At 39.2% G+C, this 22,110-nt stretch overlaps 1 protein-coding gene across 3 annotated transcripts in view; it reads right to left on the bottom strand.

Moving 5' to 3' along the window:
* GLI3 (GLI family zinc finger 3) overlaps window positions 1–22,110 on the bottom strand; it is a 213,420-nt gene that overhangs the window by 54,873 nt on the left and 136,437 nt on the right. For all 3 annotated transcript variants that reach the window (XM_033071455.1, XM_033071464.1, XM_033071473.1), the window contains 3 exons: window positions 19,215–19,420; window positions 14,211–14,357; window positions 6,348–6,549 (listed from right to left, as the gene is read on the bottom strand). In XM_033071455.1, coding sequence (XP_032927346.1) covers window positions 6,348–6,549; window positions 14,211–14,357; window positions 19,215–19,420 — 555 coding nt within the window. The remainder of the gene's footprint in view (window positions 1–6,347; window positions 6,550–14,210; window positions 14,358–19,214; window positions 19,421–22,110) is intronic.

Genomic DNA, 22,110 nt, shown 5'->3' with positions numbered 1-22,110 from the left:
CATTTGATTGTGTCCTTTTACACAGACATAATTACAGGAATATTCAGATTTACAACTTACAGTTTAAAACACAAATCAAAGGTAAGAATTAAGTAGTTGGATTTAAGCAAAGTTAGACACAAATTCTTAGATGTGGTCTTCTATTTAATAGTGCAATTGTCAGCAATCTGGGATGGAGTTGAGAAATGAAAAAATTATATCTACATATGTGACAAAATTATTTTGAGTAGCATAGTGAAAGCTAAGTGGTTATCTTTAGAGCTCAGTATGCTAGATGAATGAGCAATACTGATAGCAAGATGCATATCAATACTGAAATGGAGTCAGAGTTACTCATACACTGGTTCTAAATTAACTGAGACAAATGACAAGAAGCACTTGCTTGTCTCAATGCAGAATTCAATGAAGGAATGAAAATTTGATCAACATGAAGCTATGGTAAAAATATGTTAAAACAACTAGCTGGGGGAAAAAAAAGAAAAAATCATGGTCCATTTAAATTGCTGGTCCTCCCTGGAATATTATTGCATGCAGTAGAAGGAGACTTTCAGACAGTATTAGCAGAAAAGACAATGCAAGAACTCTAAAGAGCAGACTGCAAACAACATCAGAAAGATGAATAAGAGGAAACATAATAAGAATATATAAAATATTGAATTAAGAAGGAGGATGAGAACATGAGGGTTTCCTGTCTTTATAAATATGAGACATTCTGTTAAATTCTTAACCAGGAGAATTTAAAACTGATAAAAGGATACTCTCTACCTTTTTTTTAATAGAGTGTATAATTAGATGGTTGCACTCTTATCTAAAGATACTTTTGCTTTTCTCTGTTGATAACTTTATACTTCATTTGGATGCCTTAATTCTATTTTTCTCTTGATTTTCTGTCTGTGTTTGCAAAGGAAAACTGGAGAAAATATTACCTAGTCACTCATCTCTAGATACAATGCACTGACTCATTATACAACAAACATTCTATACAAGGAGCTTATATGAGATGAGGAAATAACTGAGAATCCAATACCTGCTTGCAGAAACACAACCCTTGTCTTCCTCACTGATGTTAATCCATTGCTGTCTAAGCTCACCCTACAAACCTGGCTATCCCTTTCTGGTGCTCTTTGTGAAAGTATCCTTGCCACCATTCCCTGATGCTTCAGATCAACCCAGAGCAAAGTGACAGGAGCCAGAGCAGCCACGGTCTGGCTGTAATTATCCACACTATGTTAATTGTTCTGATACTATCAGGGAAGCAGGGTAGTGCATGAGGAAAAAAAAGTGCTACTGAGTTTTCTCAGTTTCTTTCAAACCTTCAAGTTGATCCTAAAGGGCTCTTGTGCTCACATGAAACTGAATTTTCACGGGTTATGAGATGGGTAAGTTATAGTCACAGTTATATCTGCCTAGACCAAAAGAAAGTCTCGTGTAGTAGGTGGAACTACTGACTTAAACACCTTGGATCTGACAGGGAATTCAGATCATTTTCTGAAAACTGACTTTTTAGTTTTGGTATCACAGCATTGCCAAGGGACTAAATTTCAAGGGACTAGAGGTTCTAAGTCTCAAATCTTATAGAACATGAAGTCCCAGCCTCCTAAGTTTATTAAAGACCAGTTAATCTTTTGTAAAGATTTTGAATCAGTAGTCTTAATATCACGGGAAGTGATTACCCCCTCTATACTCACTCTAAACCATGCTGTCTCTCAAAAAGAAGTGCTACTGAAGTGCAAAGTCTAATAATTGTCACAGGGAGCAGACATAATATTAAGTACATCTTGACAAAGGATTAATAGCAGGGGTGCTGCACTGCAGGACTGAGGCAGGTAACCAAATGAGTAAATGTCAAATGAAGGATTATCCTCATTTGATGCTATTTCACACATCTCCTTTCTGCATAATCTCTCCCAGCTGAGACCTAAACCAGGTGTTTTCAAATGCACAAAGTAGAAGCTCTACCTGGTGTGCTAAAGAAGATCCACTATTAGCTGTCAGCAGGAGTGTCATCTCCTTTTCAAGTACTCAGCTACTAGTCAGGATACAGCACCACACTGCCAGCTGACAATGGCAAGGCACCCGCCAAGCTGAGCTCCCTCTGGGTTGTGCTAAACTGCTGGAATTTATTATTCTAACTACAGTAGTATCCATGTCAAAGACCAGAGCCCTTCTGTGCTTGGCTTTGTACAAACAGAGACCAAAATGTGGCTCTTTTCACCTGATTTCATCCTCAGCATCCCACAGTGCTCATATAGAGGATCCAATGCTGAAAAGCAGTGTGAAGCACAGGATGTAATCTTTCAGCCTCTTTTTTTTAGCCATTGCGAAGACCAATGAGGTCCTGGAGACACTTTCTTAACACAGCCAGAAACTTTACAAAAACGGGTGTAAGAGAGCACTGAGCCCACAAAATTATACCAGAAGTAAACCTGTCCATATTTTCATGTGCTGACTCATCAGCTTTTAGTTATGTGATAGCACACCCCTTTTCCCCTCTGCATGATTCTTAACTCATTCAGTTCACAAGACACACGGTAGCCTTCAGTGAGAGGCCCTCTGGTATTTTTCTTCTCTGTGCCCAGAGTAATGCCCATAGGCCTTCCTTCCCTTGTATTTAAAACATCAGTGAATAAATAATTACTGACACCCTCCTGAGCTTCTCCACTGTGCTCATCACTGTATAATCTAATTGCTTCACAAAATGTTAATGCTTTCAACCTCCCTCTGAGGTGAAAGGGAAGGATTCATTTTGCACAGGAACATGAATCAAAGAAAGATGGAGGCAAAAAGTGCCACTCATTGTGGTTGCCCAATTTCAGGCAAAAAGATCTGGGCTAGTTAACATGACATAGCATAAGAAATGGTCAAAACAACTGTCTATATCTTCAAGTCATGGCTGTGAGCAATTTGACTCCTCTGCAGAATTAAGAGCAGTAGGCTGGGACTCCAGAAGATAAACTGAGCCTGGTGGTTACTTCTGACTAGTTCAGGTTGCCCAGCATCAGTCTAGCATTGTGTTGCAAGAGCACGGACTGCCCTGCAGGCAGCAAACAACAAGATTCGAGGCTCCCTCCTCTTTCAGGCTACCTGGAATCGGTGAGACAGTGTCCTGTGGCTCTCTCTAATCCACAAGATACGTTCAGGATGTTCAGGCTGTGCACTGAAGAAGACAGGGGCCCTACAAACACTGTGCAGCCCTGAAGTTAAAGATGGTATCAGAGCACAATCACAAGGGGGCAGTACCTTCATTCTCGGAATGACCAGACTCTGCGTGCTTTATTTTGCAGCCTTTTCTCTCTTCTGCTGCAAGTCTATGTTGTGTTATAGAAAGGCATTTTGTGCCAACTTGCTTAGCGTGTACAGTTTCTGGGCTGACTCCTGTCTCTTCTAAAGACTGCTTTCTGTTTCACAAAACTGTTATGGCTGGACAGACAGCTGAGTCTCCACAGGCTCCCCAAGGAGGTACCAGAGCTGCAACTGCAGGGAGAGGTCCTCCTTTTACTCTGTGGGCCCTGGACTGGAACATGCTGAGAGCTTAGTTTATTTAACACATGCTAATAGAAACTTCTTAAGGGCTTATCACTTGGCTGAATGGGACAATTTCTCAAGAGCAGCAAAGATCACATTTGCATCATCTAGGCAACATTCCTGGCAAAGTTCAGCTTCACATAAAAAGGTAAGCAATAGTTGTTCTAGTTTGTACAGAAAAATCTCTTCTTCTCTAACTTCATTTGGATGTTAAAAATTAATAACCTTGCTGATGTTTTTTTGGAAATATTCAGCATTAGATACATATTTGCCATGAAAAATGCTGCCAAGTGTAAACTACTTGGACTAAGTTAAAAAAGATGGGAAACAATATCAAGAAGTAGAAGGATTGTGTACCATTAAGTATAGTTAATGCTACTGATACTATTGAAAGTAGAAATCCTTCCTGTCTTGCAATTCCATCTAGAGTTTGCTGAATTGTACCATTTTTTTTGCAGCAACTCCGATGATGTTAACCTGCAAGTTTCCAGAAGCTGGAATTTTACACCAGGAAATGTTTTTTCCTAGACTTTGATCACAGTTGCTGACAGGATATTAAATGGGATGAACCTATGGTTTTATTCAATACAACAGTTCTTGTGCTGAATTCATTATTTGCAAAACAGTGAATAATAAATTTGGTTTTACTGACAGTCCTGTTCACATTTAGTCTTGGAATTTATTAAGGCAGTGAAATGTGGTTTGGGTTTAATACCTTACATCACTGTTTATTTTGGTTTATATAGACAGGTTCATACGGGAGAAGTTAAAGGGCACCAACAGAGGTGAGTTACAAAGCAGGAAGAAGAGCTTTCCCTTGCCTTCCTTTTAACTGAGAAGAATGGAACTATACATTTCCAACTTTGCGTGCTGAATAGACATACTCTTATCAAAATGTAAAAAAAAAAAAAAATCTTTATTCAAAATCATATGAAATTTTGCATTGTGCATTCCTGGGAAGTATGACCAGGACAGGTTGAAAGCTTTGGTCAACCACAGGTTCAGTCACACAAGCACTGCTTTCTTAGTGACACTAGTTCACAAGACTCACTTTGAAGACTCCCTAGTGTCCTTACTCAGTCTTTGCCCACAGTTCCCTCCAATTCCACAACTGTCTTCGACAAAGCTATTCATCTGACTCCCAGTTTGGCTTTGGAAGAGTAAAAGAAGAGAAGACTTACTCCACTGTAGAGACTATGCCAACTTTCATTCACTATTTGCTTTACCAAAGTTACAAGCTATGGAAAAGCAGTTTAGTCATTAAGTGCCATCCCACCTTAATAACAGTGCAGATAGTGCACCTCCACACAGTTACATGTATTTGACAGACGTGGTCCAACTGCTGCCAGCCATTGACATAAATCACATTCCTCATTAAGGAGTTTCATATTTGGGACCATGATTCCATTGAATGCAAAATTGTATTGCAGAGCTATGGCACTGTACCTGTGAAATACTACACAGCTAACTCAAGTACATCAGAGTTATGAAGCACGACTATTTAAAAGTGCTTAAAAGGGAAAGCACTTGCACTAATACCAATATTTACAGTGCTGTCACTGTCAGAGTTTGTCAGGCTCATGATTTCTAACACACCAGCTGTGTGCCCCATCTTCCGCAGGAGTGAAAACCCCCATAGCCTGTTTTCAAAGCTGTAAACATGTCATTTTTGCCACAGAGCATTTCACAGATTTCACAGAATAATCTGAATTGGATGTGACCCACAAGGCTCATCAAATCTGACTTTTTAAGCGAATGGCCCATACAGGGAGTCAAATCCATGATCCTGGTAGTGTTTTTTAAGCCTTGCTAAAATGGGCACCCCATCTCAACAAACTGCTGTAGGGATTTGCTCCTTTGCCTCACTGCAAATTGAATATGGAAACTGCTGTTAAGCCAGGGCCCAGAAGCACTCTTTGAGGGTTATAAATGTAAATTCAACATTTACTGGCACTTTGGAGAGGTGGGGGAATTGGTTTTTTTCAGAATACCAAAGCAGCTTTTCTCATTTAACATATAGCTATGTGACAAATACAAAAATGTTCTGCAGTTACATCTCCATTTTTCCTTCTGCAGCTCCTCATTTTCTTCCACTTTCTTTTTTATTTTTACATTATTCCTTTAGTATTCTTTTGTGCCCTATTTTCTTCCCTTTTCTGTACAACTTCTGTCCATCACTTCAGTTACTATCCTGCTCTTCTGCCTCCAGAATAACCATTTCTGTTTTCTTGCACACACAAGTGAAGGAGCCAAGTGAAAATCATAGCACTGATGACAGTACTTCCTTGGTACCAAAAAAAAGAAAAAAGGAAAAAAACCCGAAAATAATTTAGCCAGAGAATGTCAAATCGTTCAAAATATGGAAAAAAAATGGAGATGAACACCCAAAAGTTAAAGCCAAACATTTGAATTTAACCGTGTTTCTCTTCTTTACTTTCTCATGATTGTAATGTAGGAACATTTCACTCCATCATATTTATGGGCAGAAGAACCCAAGTGACTTAAGTCACAAACCTGTCCTAGAGTTTCTTCTCTGAAAATGGATTCCTGGATACACACACACTGTTCCTGCTGGTCAGATTAAATATTATCTGCACTGGACAATCATAGGCCAAAAATTCTTTGTGGTTACCTTTCTGAGCAAGAAAAAAATATTTTATACTTTAAATTAAGTTCTGATGAGCATACATTGTAGAAACAGAAAAATGCACATATTCACAAAAAAACCCAACAAGTTACTTAAAGATGTGAGAATACATTCACATTTGTGTGTGTGTGAATAAATGGGAATATACAATTCAGGCAGAAAATACAATTCTTACCTTATTGCACTTGCAGACAAGTGGCCATAAGAACCACTGGCTGACGAACTGCTACGAGAATTATTGAGAATTGTGACCAAGGAGTTTGGAGATGTCCGTATCATGGTCTGAAGGTCAAAGCTGTGGTCAGACAGGGGGGATATGGACAAGGTGCGCTTGCGGCTTGGTCTGGCTGACAGCCTCGGACTCGGAAACCTGGCGCCTGTTATGTAAACACAAATAATTATCCACCAGGATACTTCATCGCATTTATTTGTTATCACTGATGGGTAGAAGGAGACACCAGCACGCCGTGACAAGCCCGCTCTCTTCATTTGTGATCTACTCACTACGATTGAGGAAAATTAGGAAGAAAAATCTTTCTTCGTATGGCTTACCTCAGGGGAGCTCTGTTTATTAATGTGCAAGCAAAATGATAAATGGCTAAACAAAAGGAAAAGACTTTTATGAGTTATCCCTCTTATTTCTGGTGATTTATGAATCTGATGGCTTCTTAGACATTCACATCATTAATTCAACCATGAGCAATGAGACAGTAGTTCAGATCTGGGATACCAGCAAGCTCAAACCCACAACACTTTAATACGTACAGCCAAACCTACACATGTCAACTACAGTATAGAAATGAAGAGGAAGCTTTTCCTTTGTTGACCGCAATTCTGCCAGGTAGATATTTGATGCAAAACTAAAAATCAGGACTAAAACACTAAAGGGCCAGTTCTATAAGTAGAACTCAGATTGATATTCAGAGCATTAAAATGAGAAGCAGTAGGCTTTATTTTAATTTGTTCAAGATCCCATTATATTCTTTTGTTGGACTGTATAGGGGCCTACAAATGCTAAATTTCTTTAAAACTGGAGATTAGACTTTTCAAAGCAGCAAAGTGAAGACAAACATACAGCTACCATTTAAATAAATACATATTACATTTCTAAATTTTATGTCCTGTTCTGAAAATCTCTACCTCTTCTCATCTATTTTACCACATCATCCCAACTCTCTGCAGTCCTGACAGAAGATAGATCATGTTAAATTTATTCCCCTTATTTAATTATTTTCAATATTGGTTGAGAGCAAGGAGAGAATTAGCTTCCCCACTGCATACTGAACAATTTCCTTTAACATTACGGCTGCTTCTACCTTTTAAATCCCTTTAACCTGTAGTAAAGGACTGAATCCTAATGATCCTGACAGCCAAGGTCATGCAGGTCTTGGGTTTGATGCCTACTTTACAGCTACTTCTCCTAGAGTCCCTGACATTCTCCGTAACTTGCTAGTAATTCACAGTTGGCCAGAGCATCCAGTATAGGTCTGCCTTTCCTAACATCTTTGTGTCCAGGATCATTTTTTTGCAGGGTATTAAGGTTAAATGTCTAACAATAACCAGGAGAAGAGCCCAAATGACTCTAATTAGACTCCTCTCAAGATCAGAGCTAGATTACAATCTATTAGTATGCTTTCTTACACATCTGAGTGAGTTTCTCTTCTTTCAGTGCATGCTAGCCAAGAATTTAATACAGTATCAAGGACTGCCATTTTATTGCACTTGTGACTGTGTGATCAGATCTCCATTTATAATCCTTCTCCTCTCTGGCATCTGGGTAATACAGAGTTTTGTTCCTTCCTGCTCTCTCCAGAATAAGCCTTAGTCCATACAGCTCCAATCTTTCAATGAATATTCAAACTCTTGATGCATCATTTAAAATTTAGGTACAGCCATTTATTTATTCATAATACCTACCACATGCTATTTTACGTAATCTGTTTTATCTCCTTTTTAGGAGCTTGCTATTGTACTGTGTCTGGTATTTTATTAGTGCTGTGCTTCATGTCTTTCAAAGGCAGAGATCTTGTGCTAAAATAAGAAACAACAAAGATCAGCAGCTATAAGAAACTGCAATATATCTAACAAGGAAATACAACATCCATGTCATGGTAAAACAAAAATAGTTGTAATTTGCACTTGCATCTTTCATCCACAACTCTTCTCTGCTGACTGTTCAGCTGGAATGAATTAAAACAATGCGTCTGAAGTCAGTGCTTGTAATGTAATTTACCCCAGATGAGGATAAAATTCAAGTGCTTTATCATGGTTTTACAAGGGCATAGCTAAGTAGAGACATTATACTCCCTGCAGTGCCCTGCACATTCTCAAAAACTGCAAAGACTTCCCTCCTCCGCCCCCTCCCTCTCCTTGCCCTTTCTGGGGTGAACCTGTCTCCTTTGCCCAAGTCATGCTATGGCTTTTGCATGTCTGCCCACTGCTTGTTGTACCTGTGCTTTGCCTGCCTGCTGCTGCCAGGGCATCCCAGTGTCTGCTCTGGATGTACCAGATCGGTGTCCAGGGATGGAGAAAGACTCTCCTTACAGCTGTCAGGGGCAGCACCAGGGCATGCATACAGTAGTCTCAGGCTGCCTCTGATCCTCCAGGCAGCACCTATTCCAGTCCCATCTAGCTCTGGGGTCTCAGCAGTCCCCTCCATCTACCTGGGACAGGAACTATCTCCTAGGGGAGATTTTGCAGTATCCTGCAAAAAGGGAACATTTCTGCTTCAGCCAGGGAAGAGCTTTACAGAGTCTGACCACAGGAGACAGGGATTTAATTCGAGGGGGCATGAGTTCTAAAACTAAAAATACAATTGAATGGAATTACTGATTTGCCATATCTTCAAGGATTAATTAGGTCTCACATGCCTAAAAAGTCTTAAGCTTGAGCTGGCCACTTGTTACAGGACATTTGCTTAACCATTCATTTAGCATAACATGAGTTTCAGTTAGTATGCTACTATGAAAAGCAACAGGTCTCAATTTGTCAGTGCCTCTGAATACTAAACCAAACTTTCCAGCCTTGCCCAGCATTTATTTTAAAAACAAACACTTGGATATTTATTTAGCAATTTGAGATGCTCATCTGCTCACAGTGCTTTCCCACCGAAGTACTACATTCCCTACTCAATAATGCTTTAAAATCAGAAAATGAAGGAGCACTGATTCACTAAAAATCCATTTACCTCTGTGGAAGTGCTGATAAAAAAAACATCAGCTTTGGCAAAGCATGCAAATGGAAGCTGACAGTAAAGATTTGCTTAGAGATGTCACCTTTTTGGAGTAATGTTATAGAAATGAAAAGTCAGTAGTAGACAGTAAAGACTTGAGTGTGCCAACAAAAAATCCAGCAGGTGTCAGAAGAAAAGATCTTATTATGAGGTGGAGATCAATTCTAAAATAACAGATATCTATCTCCATCATAAATTTCAAAAATGGAATATGCCATCCAGCAAATTTGCCCATGAATTTGATTTCTGAGTTGAAGTTTTTAGCATTGCTTAATCATTTATAAGGCAATCTTCAGACATGTATCATTTATTCCATCCCTTTAAATCAAACCTTTTTTATTCCCTTCCTTTAAATCAAACTTCTTTGAACATGTCTCAGGCACTAGTTTTTATTGAAGGTTGTGAACTTGGGACATTTGAGGTGGTGGGTTTAAAGTCAAACCTTTTTTCTTTCTTTCCCTTCTGTCTTCTGTTTACAGATGTGTAAAAACTTTGTTTTCACTTTATGAAAGTTTATCATAAATTTTGTCTTAGTTTTCAAAATTATAAATCTGTCATCAGTTTGAGAGAAGAAGAATGGCTTTGATACTCCACCCTCACTCTCCAGCTCTGCTTGACAAACAGAGACCAAACCCAGTCCAAAGCTTCTCATTCTGGCTTAACTCTTTAGGCTGGTGTTTGGGTCTGGCTGAGATGACATTCTTTTTTTTTTCCCACTGCAGCCCTCACAGTGCTGTGCTTTGCACTGGTAGCTGGAAAGGAGTTTTGGCTGCTGCTGAGCAGTGCTGGCACAGCATTGTCTTCCAACATTCCAGAAGGCCAGAAGTGGGCAAGATCCTGGACACAACCAGGTCAGCTGACCCAAACTGACTAAAGGGATGGATATTCCACACCATATGACGTCAGCACAGACATAAAGGCTAAGAAAAGGAGGGAGGGAGCATTCATTATTTACAACATTTGCTTTCTGGAGCAAACCCTCCATGAGCTGGAGCTCCGCTTCCTGGGAAATGGATGGACATTGCTTGCTGGTGAGAAGTAGAGAATAAAAATTTTTGTTTTCTCTTTGCTTCTGTGCATGGAATCTTTCACTTTCACCTGAGTAAACTGCCTTATCTCAACCTACATGTTGTTTCCCATCTATTTTCTCTCCCACATCCAGCTGAGAAGAGGAAGTGATAGAGCAGTTTGGTGAGCATGTGGCATCCAGCCAAGGTCAATGCACCACAGCTGCCCAAACTCTTTAGGTCAGCTGGGTTACTATCAGAGTGTCTAATGCCAAAAGGAGTAGGTCAATACCAAATACATTTGAAAAAGAGAAACCTCCTGTTCTAAGTGAGGATAGACAAAAGCTAATCAGAGTGAGGATATTGATAATTTGGAATCTTGAAACCTCAGGGAACATGCTTGTGTTCCGCTGACCCTCATTTAAGAGAGTAGAACATGTTCCCCAAGTGAAAAATGCACCTATCAACTCAAAAGACAGTGATTTTTAAAATTGTTATAGTGCTTAAAGACAGTTTTGGCATTCAATATCCTTCCAGCCACAACAAGCAATTTCAGTTGTTGCTACCATGGTGCTGTCACTACCCTCCACATCTACTCTGCTCCTATTTGGATGCTTTACTTAAAAGATAACAAATCTGACTTTTTTAGAATGAGCAAGAAGATGGCATGGCTTGATCAGGGTCTCTGGACACCAAAACTGTAGAAAAGATTTATAGCAGCAGTGAAAATTTTGGTTCAGTTTTCATGCCACTCAGGACAGGATAAAGAAGAATTACAGGATGAAGAATTAAAATTAAGCATGCATAATCTTGGCTTTATTCTTCTGCAATGTATTAGACAGCTCATGGACAGCAAATTTCAGAGCTTCAGGAAGTCTACTGCTCTTTGGGTAAGATTTAACCTCTGAGTAACACCTCTCCCACTCTTATAATCTCCATTTGAAATCAATTTTCCAGCACCCCAGAGCAAAGCAGAAGACCCCAAACTGTACATACTGTATGTAATACACTTTGGAACTCAGTGCATGCTGGTGTTGGAATTATTATTTGCAGTACAGGAGGGGGTAGAGATTCCAAATTTCTGTGCTAAATGCTGCATAAGCACACAATTAGGAGACAGACTTGCTTCACAAAAGAACAATGTCTTGATTGTATCTATTTGGTTGTTGTGTGGGATAAATGAGCAGCAGCCTTTCAGTCAGTTGAGTCAACTCACTCAGAATTTGACAGCAGATAATGAGGGAAATTACTCATGTGTCTTCTGCTTCCTTTGACAAGATTGGGCAAAGGCAAAGACTACTTTTAAGATCACCATACAAATTCTTAAGAAGAAAGATCCAAACAAATGGCATTGCTTTGCATTGATCACTGTACTTTGTTATTAAATGCATACATGGGCATTCTTATTGGGGATTTTTTAAAGTCTTAATATCAGCTTCCTGCTAATTGTTTTGTTCTTGTTTCTAATCTAAAAATCTGACAAAGAAGAAAGGGGTTTTCTTTAGCATGATGAATGATAGGACATTCAGATTCCTACTTAATGACAATTAATTTACTGTATACCCATGCAAGTTAAGATAGTTTTAATTAGTTTTTACAAAGTAAAAGGGTAACTTCATACTCTATTTAGATAAAAGCAGCTACTGCCTGACTAAACACATTCTCATCAAATACAGAAGGTGAGCTGAGTGACCTTACTAGGATTCACTCTTATTTTAATTCTCTATTTACTGTATAAAAATAACCCATTTGCATAATAGTGCAGTTTTTGTCTCTAACTCTGAAAAAAATGCCTAATTGAAAAGTTGCTGGTATAATTAATCTCAAATGTGTGATCATAATTTTTAAAAACAAACACAAAACAAAGTGTGCATTTCAGATGTATCCTAGCTAGAGCTGGTGAACACAAATATCCTTAATAAAGATGGTGTTTAGGTACCTTTTATGAATAAGCTGAAATTATGGGCAAAGGTCAAAACATTTCCTGTTAAGTAAGAAGTGATAATATTCTTGGGATGCAAAGGGTGCAATTCCATGTATATTACAGCACATATAGTCTCTACTAACACATGATGATCCTTCTGCAAATGCCATTGTTTGTATGATGTCTTCTGTTTTTCTCAAGTTTTCTGACATATATATGGGTATCTACCTTTCTAAGGGCTGAATAAACCGATTAGATCAAATCTGCATCCAATAGTGTGGTTTGGTACCACTAATTATGTGCATTCAGACATTCTCACAGTAGGAACCAAAACCCTTGAAAAATATCCCTGCTCATTGCAAGTGAAGTTTGACTAGAAGACCTTTAAAGTTCCCTTTCAACCCAAAGTACTCTAGGATTCTGTGATTCTTTTCAAGGAAGCTATGTCCATTCATGCAAGATGGGGATTTGTCCTTGCAGCTGGAACACAGCAGCAAATTTACACTACCTGAACCATGCATAACAGCATCTCCATTCTGCAAGGTGTTATTAACAGGCTTTCAGTGCTTTAGCAGTGTGCCTCATCTCTCCCTATTCCTCTCAAAATCACAATCAGGAAGTATCATATTCTTAAGCTTTCAAGTACTGAAGTCTGCACATTAATTTCTGGTTTAAGTCTACTTGTGTGAGTTTATTGTGTTTCTGCAGTGTGCTCATGGTATGTTACTGTAAATTCTTTATGCATGCTACTAGTGCAGTGAGACTCATAATAGAAAATTAATTTTAAGAATCCTTCATTAGCAAGGAAACAAAATGAAAAAAGCTTTCCTGCACAGTTTCACAACTATCTGTCTTGCCTGATTCTTATAAAAATTATTGGTGAGTCAAGTACTTCACACTCCAAGGCATGTGTTCATATATAGCAGAGCTAGCTATATATATATTCCTATGTGTTCCAGAGGTAAACCTCCCAACTTCCACACTCCTTGAGATCACCAATTGTGGTGTGCAGCCAACAGCAGGAAAAAGAAAACACATGTAAATAAAAAGTTTAAAATTCTACAAGAAAACAAGTGTTGTCTAACACTGTTGTATTGGTCTGTACTACCAAGCAAAAGTCAACCAGCTTTTCTTGCCACCATTTTTTATTGCCCTCATCAGAGGGAACAGAGTACATCCTGAAAAGCATGTAAGCATCTATGACTCGAGGGGAATGCTCTGCATAATCCCTTCTGGTTGATCAAAAGAAACAGTAGCAAGCACTTTGCAATGGGGTCCTCTCTTTTCCTCCTTCAACAGAGAAACAGAGACAGATTAGAGGACTGAAAGATGCCGAGTGGATGAAGAAGGCTCTTAATATTATGGAAATATTATGGATAACTAAGTTGGGATCCTGGAGAATTAAGCAAACTACTCTACTTTACAAGTGGTCACTGGTCTATTGGTCTATGATACACAACTTGTAAGTGCAACTAGCACTCTCTGAAAGGTGCAGGGCATGCTCTCCTAACAGAAAAACAGATGTAAACTTTCTGTTAACAGCGAGCTCATCAGGGCCTAATCAAGACAGTGAGTAACTGATTGCAAATAGAAAAGGACATTCTCAAAAGCACTCCAGCCCTGCTAGAAATAAAATTTATAATCTGTTTTCAGGAGCAGTCCTGCTCCTTTCCCTACTTTCTTTCAAAGTTTACTTTTAGGCTTGACATAACCTTTGTTCATTTGGCAATCAATTCTCTGGCCCTCCAGCTTCATGAGGAGGCTTATGTTGACTCCCACTTCTTTATCAGCACGGAGGCCTTTTGGGTCAGTCCACAAACAACCCACGTGGTTCCCTTTGTAGGACTGTCTATATTTCTAGAAAATATTACTCACTATCCATGGCATGAAGATATTCCATATGAAGAGCCCCGGCTCCTGCAGTGGCAGCTGAAGGAATGATGTCGGCATATGGGCTGCGCTGGCCTGCCAACAGAGCCATCTGATGATAATATTCAGCTGGACTGACGCCAGCGTGTGGAGCTAAAAAAAACAACATAAAAGTACCGTTAATGACATAAGATAAACAAGAAGGAAAGTTTTATCACATTGCTGGTTTCTTTGGCTATTAGAACAGCTTGTTTATTTTTTAATGTAATGCAACGTCTGCAGTATGCCACCAAGGGTCAACATATTTCAACCAATGGTACTGTAAAGACACCATTCAAAGAAACAGCAAGACATAAAATATTAATGAGCTTGGTGATCTCATATTTTTGTATTTATTATTAAGTGACTCAAAAAGTGACAGCCTGACAGCAATGGAAACAAGTATGATTTATTTAGTGATATAAAAAAAGCAGGAAAACCTTCCTAGCATTTTATTCCCATTTACCTCATCCCTGGCCCAAAGGAATCCATCTCTAAGGTAACAGTGCAACTGAACTTCCATAAGCATTTACGTATCTGGAGTTTCTACTTGGGGACTAGAAGATTCTCCCTCACCTTGTCCCTCTGTGTCTATGCTTTGGAGCAAACAAGGGAAAAGGACAATTCCAGGACAAATATTAGCTGTCCATGAACAACACAGAGTCAGTTTTTTAGGAGGACAGACTCAAGTCAATAAATGTGACTGCATCATTCAAAGTTAATGTATAAATATACTTGCCACACAAGTCTGTTTTCAGAGTCAAAACCACAGACTGAATAGACTCTACATCCCATCAGTGAGGTTATCATGATGCAGTCCTCTGATAATGACTTGTATTAGTTGTTCTATTACATAAAAGTAACATGAGAGTTTCCTGTTCCCCTCCAATTTTCAAGCAGGCCTTCAACTAATAGGAAACCATGGACAAATACAAAAATTTCCATCATTTGCATCATCATGCTCTCAGCAGGTTTCAGATTCTACTGACAGTAAAGGCTCATTTCATGAACTTGTGTTAAATATACTCATAAAATAAGATGGGCTCCTTCTCCTTGATCCTGACCCTGACCCTGAGCTGCCATGAAACCTGAGGTGAACAGCCCTTCTCTCTGGTATCTCCCTGTCCCAAACTGCAAAACAGTTTACACTCTGGTCACCACAAGATGGTATGCAAGCTTGCTTAAAACACTTAGGATTCCTTAGGTTAGTGGGTTGCACCCCAAGCTGATACACCAGATTATTTTTATATTCTTTCAGATCATTTAATGAAATTTTTCTTTAATCTCAGCAACTGAATCGTGAATGAAGACAAAATTTTAGGTTTAAATTATTTGAATATTGTTACCAGTATAGAGCTACTAAAAAGATAATTTATATTTTCATTAGAAAATCATATCCTAAATGCAAACCTTAGAAACAAAGAATCAAGATTTACACTTTCAATGTTCTTTTGAACATAAACAAGGCATTGGAATTTGGAGAAAAGTTTATTCAGCAACAGATTGCTGAAGTGTATAACCTTCCTTTATTATTACCAAATAAAATGAAAGAATGTGTTTTTGATGCTAAAATGTTAAATATAACATATAAGAAAGGGTTATGAAAAGGGTTGTTTTATGTCGAACAGGAATAGGCATAAAAATAAGCTGAGATAAATGAAAAGTTGCTGCTATTTTTTCCAAATTACAAACTGATTTCACAATTAAATTCAATCTTTCCACTTTCTGTCAAATGGTAAAGAAATTATTCAGACCAAATTTTAAAAGATGGGTAACTCACACTGAATCACTCAAAGTATTAAAGTTTTACAGTAGTGGGCAACCATGGTATATTTCCAGACAGACTGAAAATACTTCCTGAGCTTTCTGACATAAGTGTCTGGGTTAACTAACAATAATATTGGCTGCAAACTTTAAAATTAACTGCTGCAGAAAACATAGTGAACACATAAATGCATTACTAAATGTTCCATATGCCAATAAATGCTCTGGTACTCTTAAAAGAATATTCCTTACTACCTCCCTCCCTCAAAACATAAAAAATTAGCCTACTAAATAATGTATTGCATGAAGGATAAATGAAGAGGAAGACCCATGGCCCTGAATATTTTCCTGTTTATTCCCAGGTAGCTTCAGCTTTGTTCCCATTTTTCTATAAGCGGAGGCATTTGCTTCTGCACCATAGGCACAGCTGAGCTTCATTTGAGCACTTTCCTCTATACACACCAACAACTCCATCCTTACCCCTGCTCCAAATCCTCTGAGAAGTCCTCAGCCGCCCCTGACCCACCAAATCTGCTGGCTAAGGAGAAGTGACAAGAGTTATGTTCCAGATTGTTTTGGCTCCTGGCCATCCCCAGATCTGTGAGTCTACAGACTGAGCCCAAAAGTACGCTGATCTAATTACCTAACTGTTCTAAAGCAATTAGGGCAGCAAGAGAAATCTTGCTATGGCTTTCAGAACAGCAATAACAACTTCCAAGATTTCATAGTTCAAATGCTATATCACTAAAACCATGGTGTGCATTATGCTATTAGTATGCATAGTGCACATAGCCCTTTAAACCACAGGAGTATTCATTTGCATTCTAGAAGTGCCACGATTCAGACTTTCTGATCCCAGGGACCCACATTCGAAAAAGGCATTTCATTGTACGCCTGATTGATCATGCACATGACTATGGATTCCAGGGAACATACTTGCAGCTCTCTGCAGCATGCTGTTTGATTGAGATACCTTCAACGCCTCAGTCAAGCTAATGTATTTTCATTGGATGCTGCACAACACCAGGGCTGTGGTAACTGATCAAAGATGAGCTGTGAGCCTATAGGGAGTGTGAAGTAACATGTACTTGTTTAAAACCTGAACAGAGATGCTTAACCTGAAGGGAGATGCTTAAGCTAGTAAGTTTAGCATGTACTTATGACAGATTTGGGCTGTGTATACAGTCTGCAATCAAAGCTCAGGGGATGAGCATTAAGACAGAGCGTACTCAGTTGTACTGTCCACACTTGAGTGTCTCACGTCATGGGAAAGCCTGAGAGTATCCAAGCTACATAGACTGGCAGGAGAAAACTCTTTCTGAGGTGGCAGATGGAGTTGAGGCAGGGTATTTCACAGACCTGAACTGGCACCAAACACCTGCACTGTAGACCTTAACACCATCATAATTATGACGGAGCTCCAGACTCAACTGCTAACACGCCAGTTGTCTATTTGTTGGGGAAATGAACAGTTCCTTGAGACTTCACTACTTACAACTCGCTGGACTACGGTGGCAGAGCAACACAGTAAGATCACACATTTCTATACTGTACACATCTACATTTAGATGCCAAAATCTGAAATCAAATTCTACCCTGTGACATGTCTGGATGTTTCTGGAGAGTCAGTTGGGTGCTGGGTCAGAGAACACTATATGCCTACATCTTTGCAAGTGAATTCAGTGTGGTACACCTGAGACTAAGACTGTATTAAGCTTGAAGTCATAGGTGGTGATAGGTGGTTTCTTTCACACCTTCCTTTGTGTGCCACTGCAACATATCTTAAGCATAAATGAAATTCTGCAAGAATGGGACCTGAGGAGTATTGAAGATAGCGAGGTATTCTGCATATTAGCCCCTGTGAAAAAGCCCAAATGCACACCACAGGAGTTTTCCCAATATATGCCACTACATTATAGCTCTGTCATTTTTGTGCTGCATCTAAAGCTACAAAGCTTCTGAAGTCAAAATTTGCCTTTCTGACCATTCAAATATTTTCTTCAAAGTATTTTTTTTTAAAAATACTTTTGCTAAAATAAAAAGGGTAGCAAGAATTCATGCAACATCCAAAGTGCTGCTAGGAAAGCCCTATGTGCATGCTATATACCTTGACTGACAATAGGTCATTAAAATTTATTCTCATAAGAATATGTGACCATAACTAATGGATTAACTGTAAAGGTATATATTCTTATAAACGAGGATTAATTAGTTATCCGTTTGGATAGGGTGCATCGCTCATTTTTCAAATTCAGCTAAAGACAGTTTAACTGTGGTAAGTTTCTTAATTCACTGGGAAGATCTTTCCTGTGGTTAAAGTACCAGTTTCATTATCTTTCTCTACATCGTTGATTCTGAGTGTACTATATTTTAGCTCCCTTCAGCAAATGCTACAATTTTGAAATGTCAAACTGCTTATGCTTACCCACTATTGAAAAACCTTACTAACAAGACAGCCTTTTTTCTGTTGATGGCACACTTTGGCAAAATTCCCACTGAAATGAATAAAAAATGTGCTAGAGTAATGACAAGAGTAATCACAGGAGTTCACTTCAGCCCAAATAGCCTGGAAAGTAAAAGCCATGGTCACACCAAGACCTAAAGCATGGAATTTCAAGTACACTGCCCACCATTTAGATGAAAAGGGACAATCTTGATCATCAGTCACTTCTACGTAAGCACCGTTTTATTTGGCCATATTGTTGGCTATGATAAACTGAAAAAATTCTGCATAACTTTAACAGAACTATTGACCAAATGTAACTAGTCAGTGCATGCTTTATATGATTCAAAAATACTATTTTAATTAACAAGCCTTTTGTGCCTGAAGACCTCCATGGTTATACACTGACATGCACTCATAAAGAATCTGACTCAATTCAGTGCAGTAACAATGGATTTTTTGGGAGAACAGAATTACACCCCATGTCAGCCCCACAAACAAAAGATATCACAAGACATACACCACCATTCCAACATAAATTTTGAATGAGGCAGCTTTTTTTTTCTTCTCCCTGAAGTTTTAACATTTGTGAGATGTACAAATGAGCCATCATCGGCTGATGAAGTATTGAAACATTTATGACATAATGAATATGTCTGACAAACCTGGTGTAGCTGCTTTGAACAAGGGGGAAAAATGTTGACAAGATTAATATAACTTAAGTTGCTAAAATGACAGAAAACAGGAAGCCTGTCTTAACCCACCGTCTGTTGGGCTGAGTCCACGGGCTGCCGAGATCATGGAGAGGGACGGGCTGCTGTGCAGGGACCTGATGTAGTCCATGTAGGGATTAATGTATGGGTGAGGGGTGCTGAAAGGAGACTCTGATGTTGCAGCAGGATTTCGGTGCGGGGAAATTCTAAGGAATGGAAGCTCTGAGTATGTTGGGCTACTAGATAAGGCAGAAGGCCTGGAAGAAACAAAAGGAAGAAAAATAAAACCAGCCAGGTTATCTATACAATAAAGAAAAATACTATAAAGGTAACACACTTGTTTATTGAAGAATAACAACTAGGTTGCACATGTATGGAAGTTAACTGCCTGGAAAGAAAAAGGATGGGAAATTAATTCTTCTCTGTCCCCATTATTAGCAACATTTCTCTGACCAATTTTAACATGATTTCATATTTGGTTTAATCTTTACACCCCTCAATACCCTTTCCCCAAGGAGTTAAGGAGAAAATCACTTCAATTAGTGCAAAATATGCACACTGTATTACATAGTAATTCTTACTGTGATATGAAATACATACTGAGATTCAGAATCATTTACATCTTCCAAATCATGTGGCTATTGAAAAAGGAGCTTTGAGAACACTGCACCTATGCCTTTCCTTTGCCAGCTTACTCTTTCTATACAGAAATTGCTTCATGAGTCCCAAACTGTGTAAGTCATTAAGACAGATAGGTCCTTTGAAGCATTTTTTTGTTACTGTCCCTTCCCATGAAAAAATGCACAAAATTTGGTAGCAGAGGAAGAAAGATTTCTGCATGTGTGTGTTTCTAGTATGGTGCCAGTGACCAATGTTTTTTAACGAGACCCCATTAATAAACTACATTTTTGTGAAGGGAAACTTGGTGCCCTCTCGTGCTATGTGTGATGAACCAAGGCTGAAAGCTGAGTTCACAGCTGACAAAAGATAAATAGCCCACCATAACCCTCCCCATCATCCCATCCTGTTGATACGACAGCGTCTGGGTTCTGCTTGGAGACTTTTCTCTCTCAGCATCCCATCTCCAAAGGCACTGGAAAAAGTTCAGATTTCATCAGAAGGGGTTGGAGTGCCTGCCCTTGCCAACCTGTTCTTTGGCAAAAAACAATGATTAAGCCTGTTGTGCATTTGCTGTAGTCCAACTGGCTGACCCGAACTAAATGCCTTTTTGTCCCTGTTTTTCCCATTAATTTAGCATATATACAGCACAGACACAGGCAGCAGCTGTGAGAGCAGTGAGGGCAGCTTGTTCCTTTGATGCCGTTGGCTTACAAAGAGTAATCAAACAAGAAACATATTTTTTCCCCTTTAACATACACATATAATGATCAATGGAGATAGTTGTCATCACCTAAAAGACCAACAGAATATAATCTTACATAGGAGCCAATTCTGCCCTGCCATCAGCTCAGAAATGCTAGGATATGAGTGGGACAGTGATCAAAGTCATGAGTTCTTAACATGACGCCAGCTTCCCTGCCACTAAATCCATGAGAGCTTGTAAAATCTGAGGAATGAAGATTTCTCCTGATGAGTTTTTCTCCATTTTTTCCCTTCCCTATTTGACCTTTTTTGTGTTTCTTGCCCTCCAACAGTTTTCTGCAAGGTAAGCCTGTTCAGCCTTCCTGTATGAAAATACCTCCTAGCTCCAAAGTTTGTTAGAGAGCAGCATTTTGTGCTAGCAGCAGGTACCAACAGTGCAGTTACTCCTCTGGCAAGGGGTAAGTGACCTCTGTGGGTAAGTTACCCACATAAAGTTAAGCCACTCACTAGCACACCTTCAGCATATTTGAAAAGCACTGAGAATGTGAAACCAGAAGCCACTTTCCACCACTGTGCAAACCAGACATCTCCTTTCCTCAGAGAACTTCTTGTCTGCAAGGTTCTAAAGTACCTTTGTTTTACAGTGGAAGCAAATCTTTTATCTTGATACTATGAAACCCCAGCAGACATTAAATATTCGTTGTCTCCTGATTCCCTATGAGGCCAAGTTTGGTAGGCAAGAACTTTAAAAACCATGGTGACGTAGGAAGCAAAAGTACTACAGCTGCGTATCACATTACAGAGTGAATTTCCTATCCTGGCAGCAAGGAAAATACAGTAGTACAGCAAATTTAATACAAGAGTAACAAAGAAACTAAATTTGGATGTCATTTTACAAGCGATTCTTTTTAAATGTGATCCCAACTCAGTTAGAAACACAAAGAGCATGTGGGCAGGCTGGGGCCCTGGCCTTATCTGGTGCATATTGAACAGAAAACTCTTTAAATGCTTATGCAAGAAGGCTGAAAGTCTGTATCGGCCTCAGTGATTCACTCTCCAGCTGGCCAACAGCCAAATGCTGCCGCAGGAGCAAGATTAAGAGCCAGGCTGTCAACTTCTCCCTCCAGATCCAACAAGAGCCATTCAAGGACACCAGCACTCAGATGCTCTTCTCTTCAGCCCCGCCTCTTTCTCCTCTTCTGAGCTCCTCAGTTTTGCTAGGATGCTAAGGAAAGGACACTCACCTGGGTAACATCAGTCAACAGCAGGCATATAAACAGTATTATCTGAGGCAGAAATAAGGAGTCATCAGATTCCACAAAGAATTCCCAGCTCTGGACTCTGATGTTTCCTAATTTCCCTCAAGCATCTGATTTTAACATGCTGCTAACTTCTGTGCTCACTTTCAGTCTGGACTTCTCTTACTCATCTATTTTCCCAGACCCTCCTTTCCTTACAGACCCATTTTCTCTCATGCCTTCTTCGTCTGCTCTCAGTCCCACAATTTGAGTCATCCTGATTTATTCCAATAAGCATCACATATCCTTCCTTTACTTCTGGGATTAAACTTCACTATGAACATCTTTCACAAGTATTAACTCCCTCCTTCAAACTAAAATGCAGT

This window comes from Catharus ustulatus, chromosome 1 (assembly GCF_009819885.2).
Source record: "Catharus ustulatus isolate bCatUst1 chromosome 1, bCatUst1.pri.v2, whole genome shotgun sequence".
Classification (NCBI taxonomy): domain Eukaryota; kingdom Metazoa; phylum Chordata; class Aves; order Passeriformes; family Turdidae; genus Catharus; species Catharus ustulatus.
The sequence above is the reverse complement of the archived record's forward strand: the minus strand, read 5'-3'. Positions and strand labels throughout refer to the sequence as shown.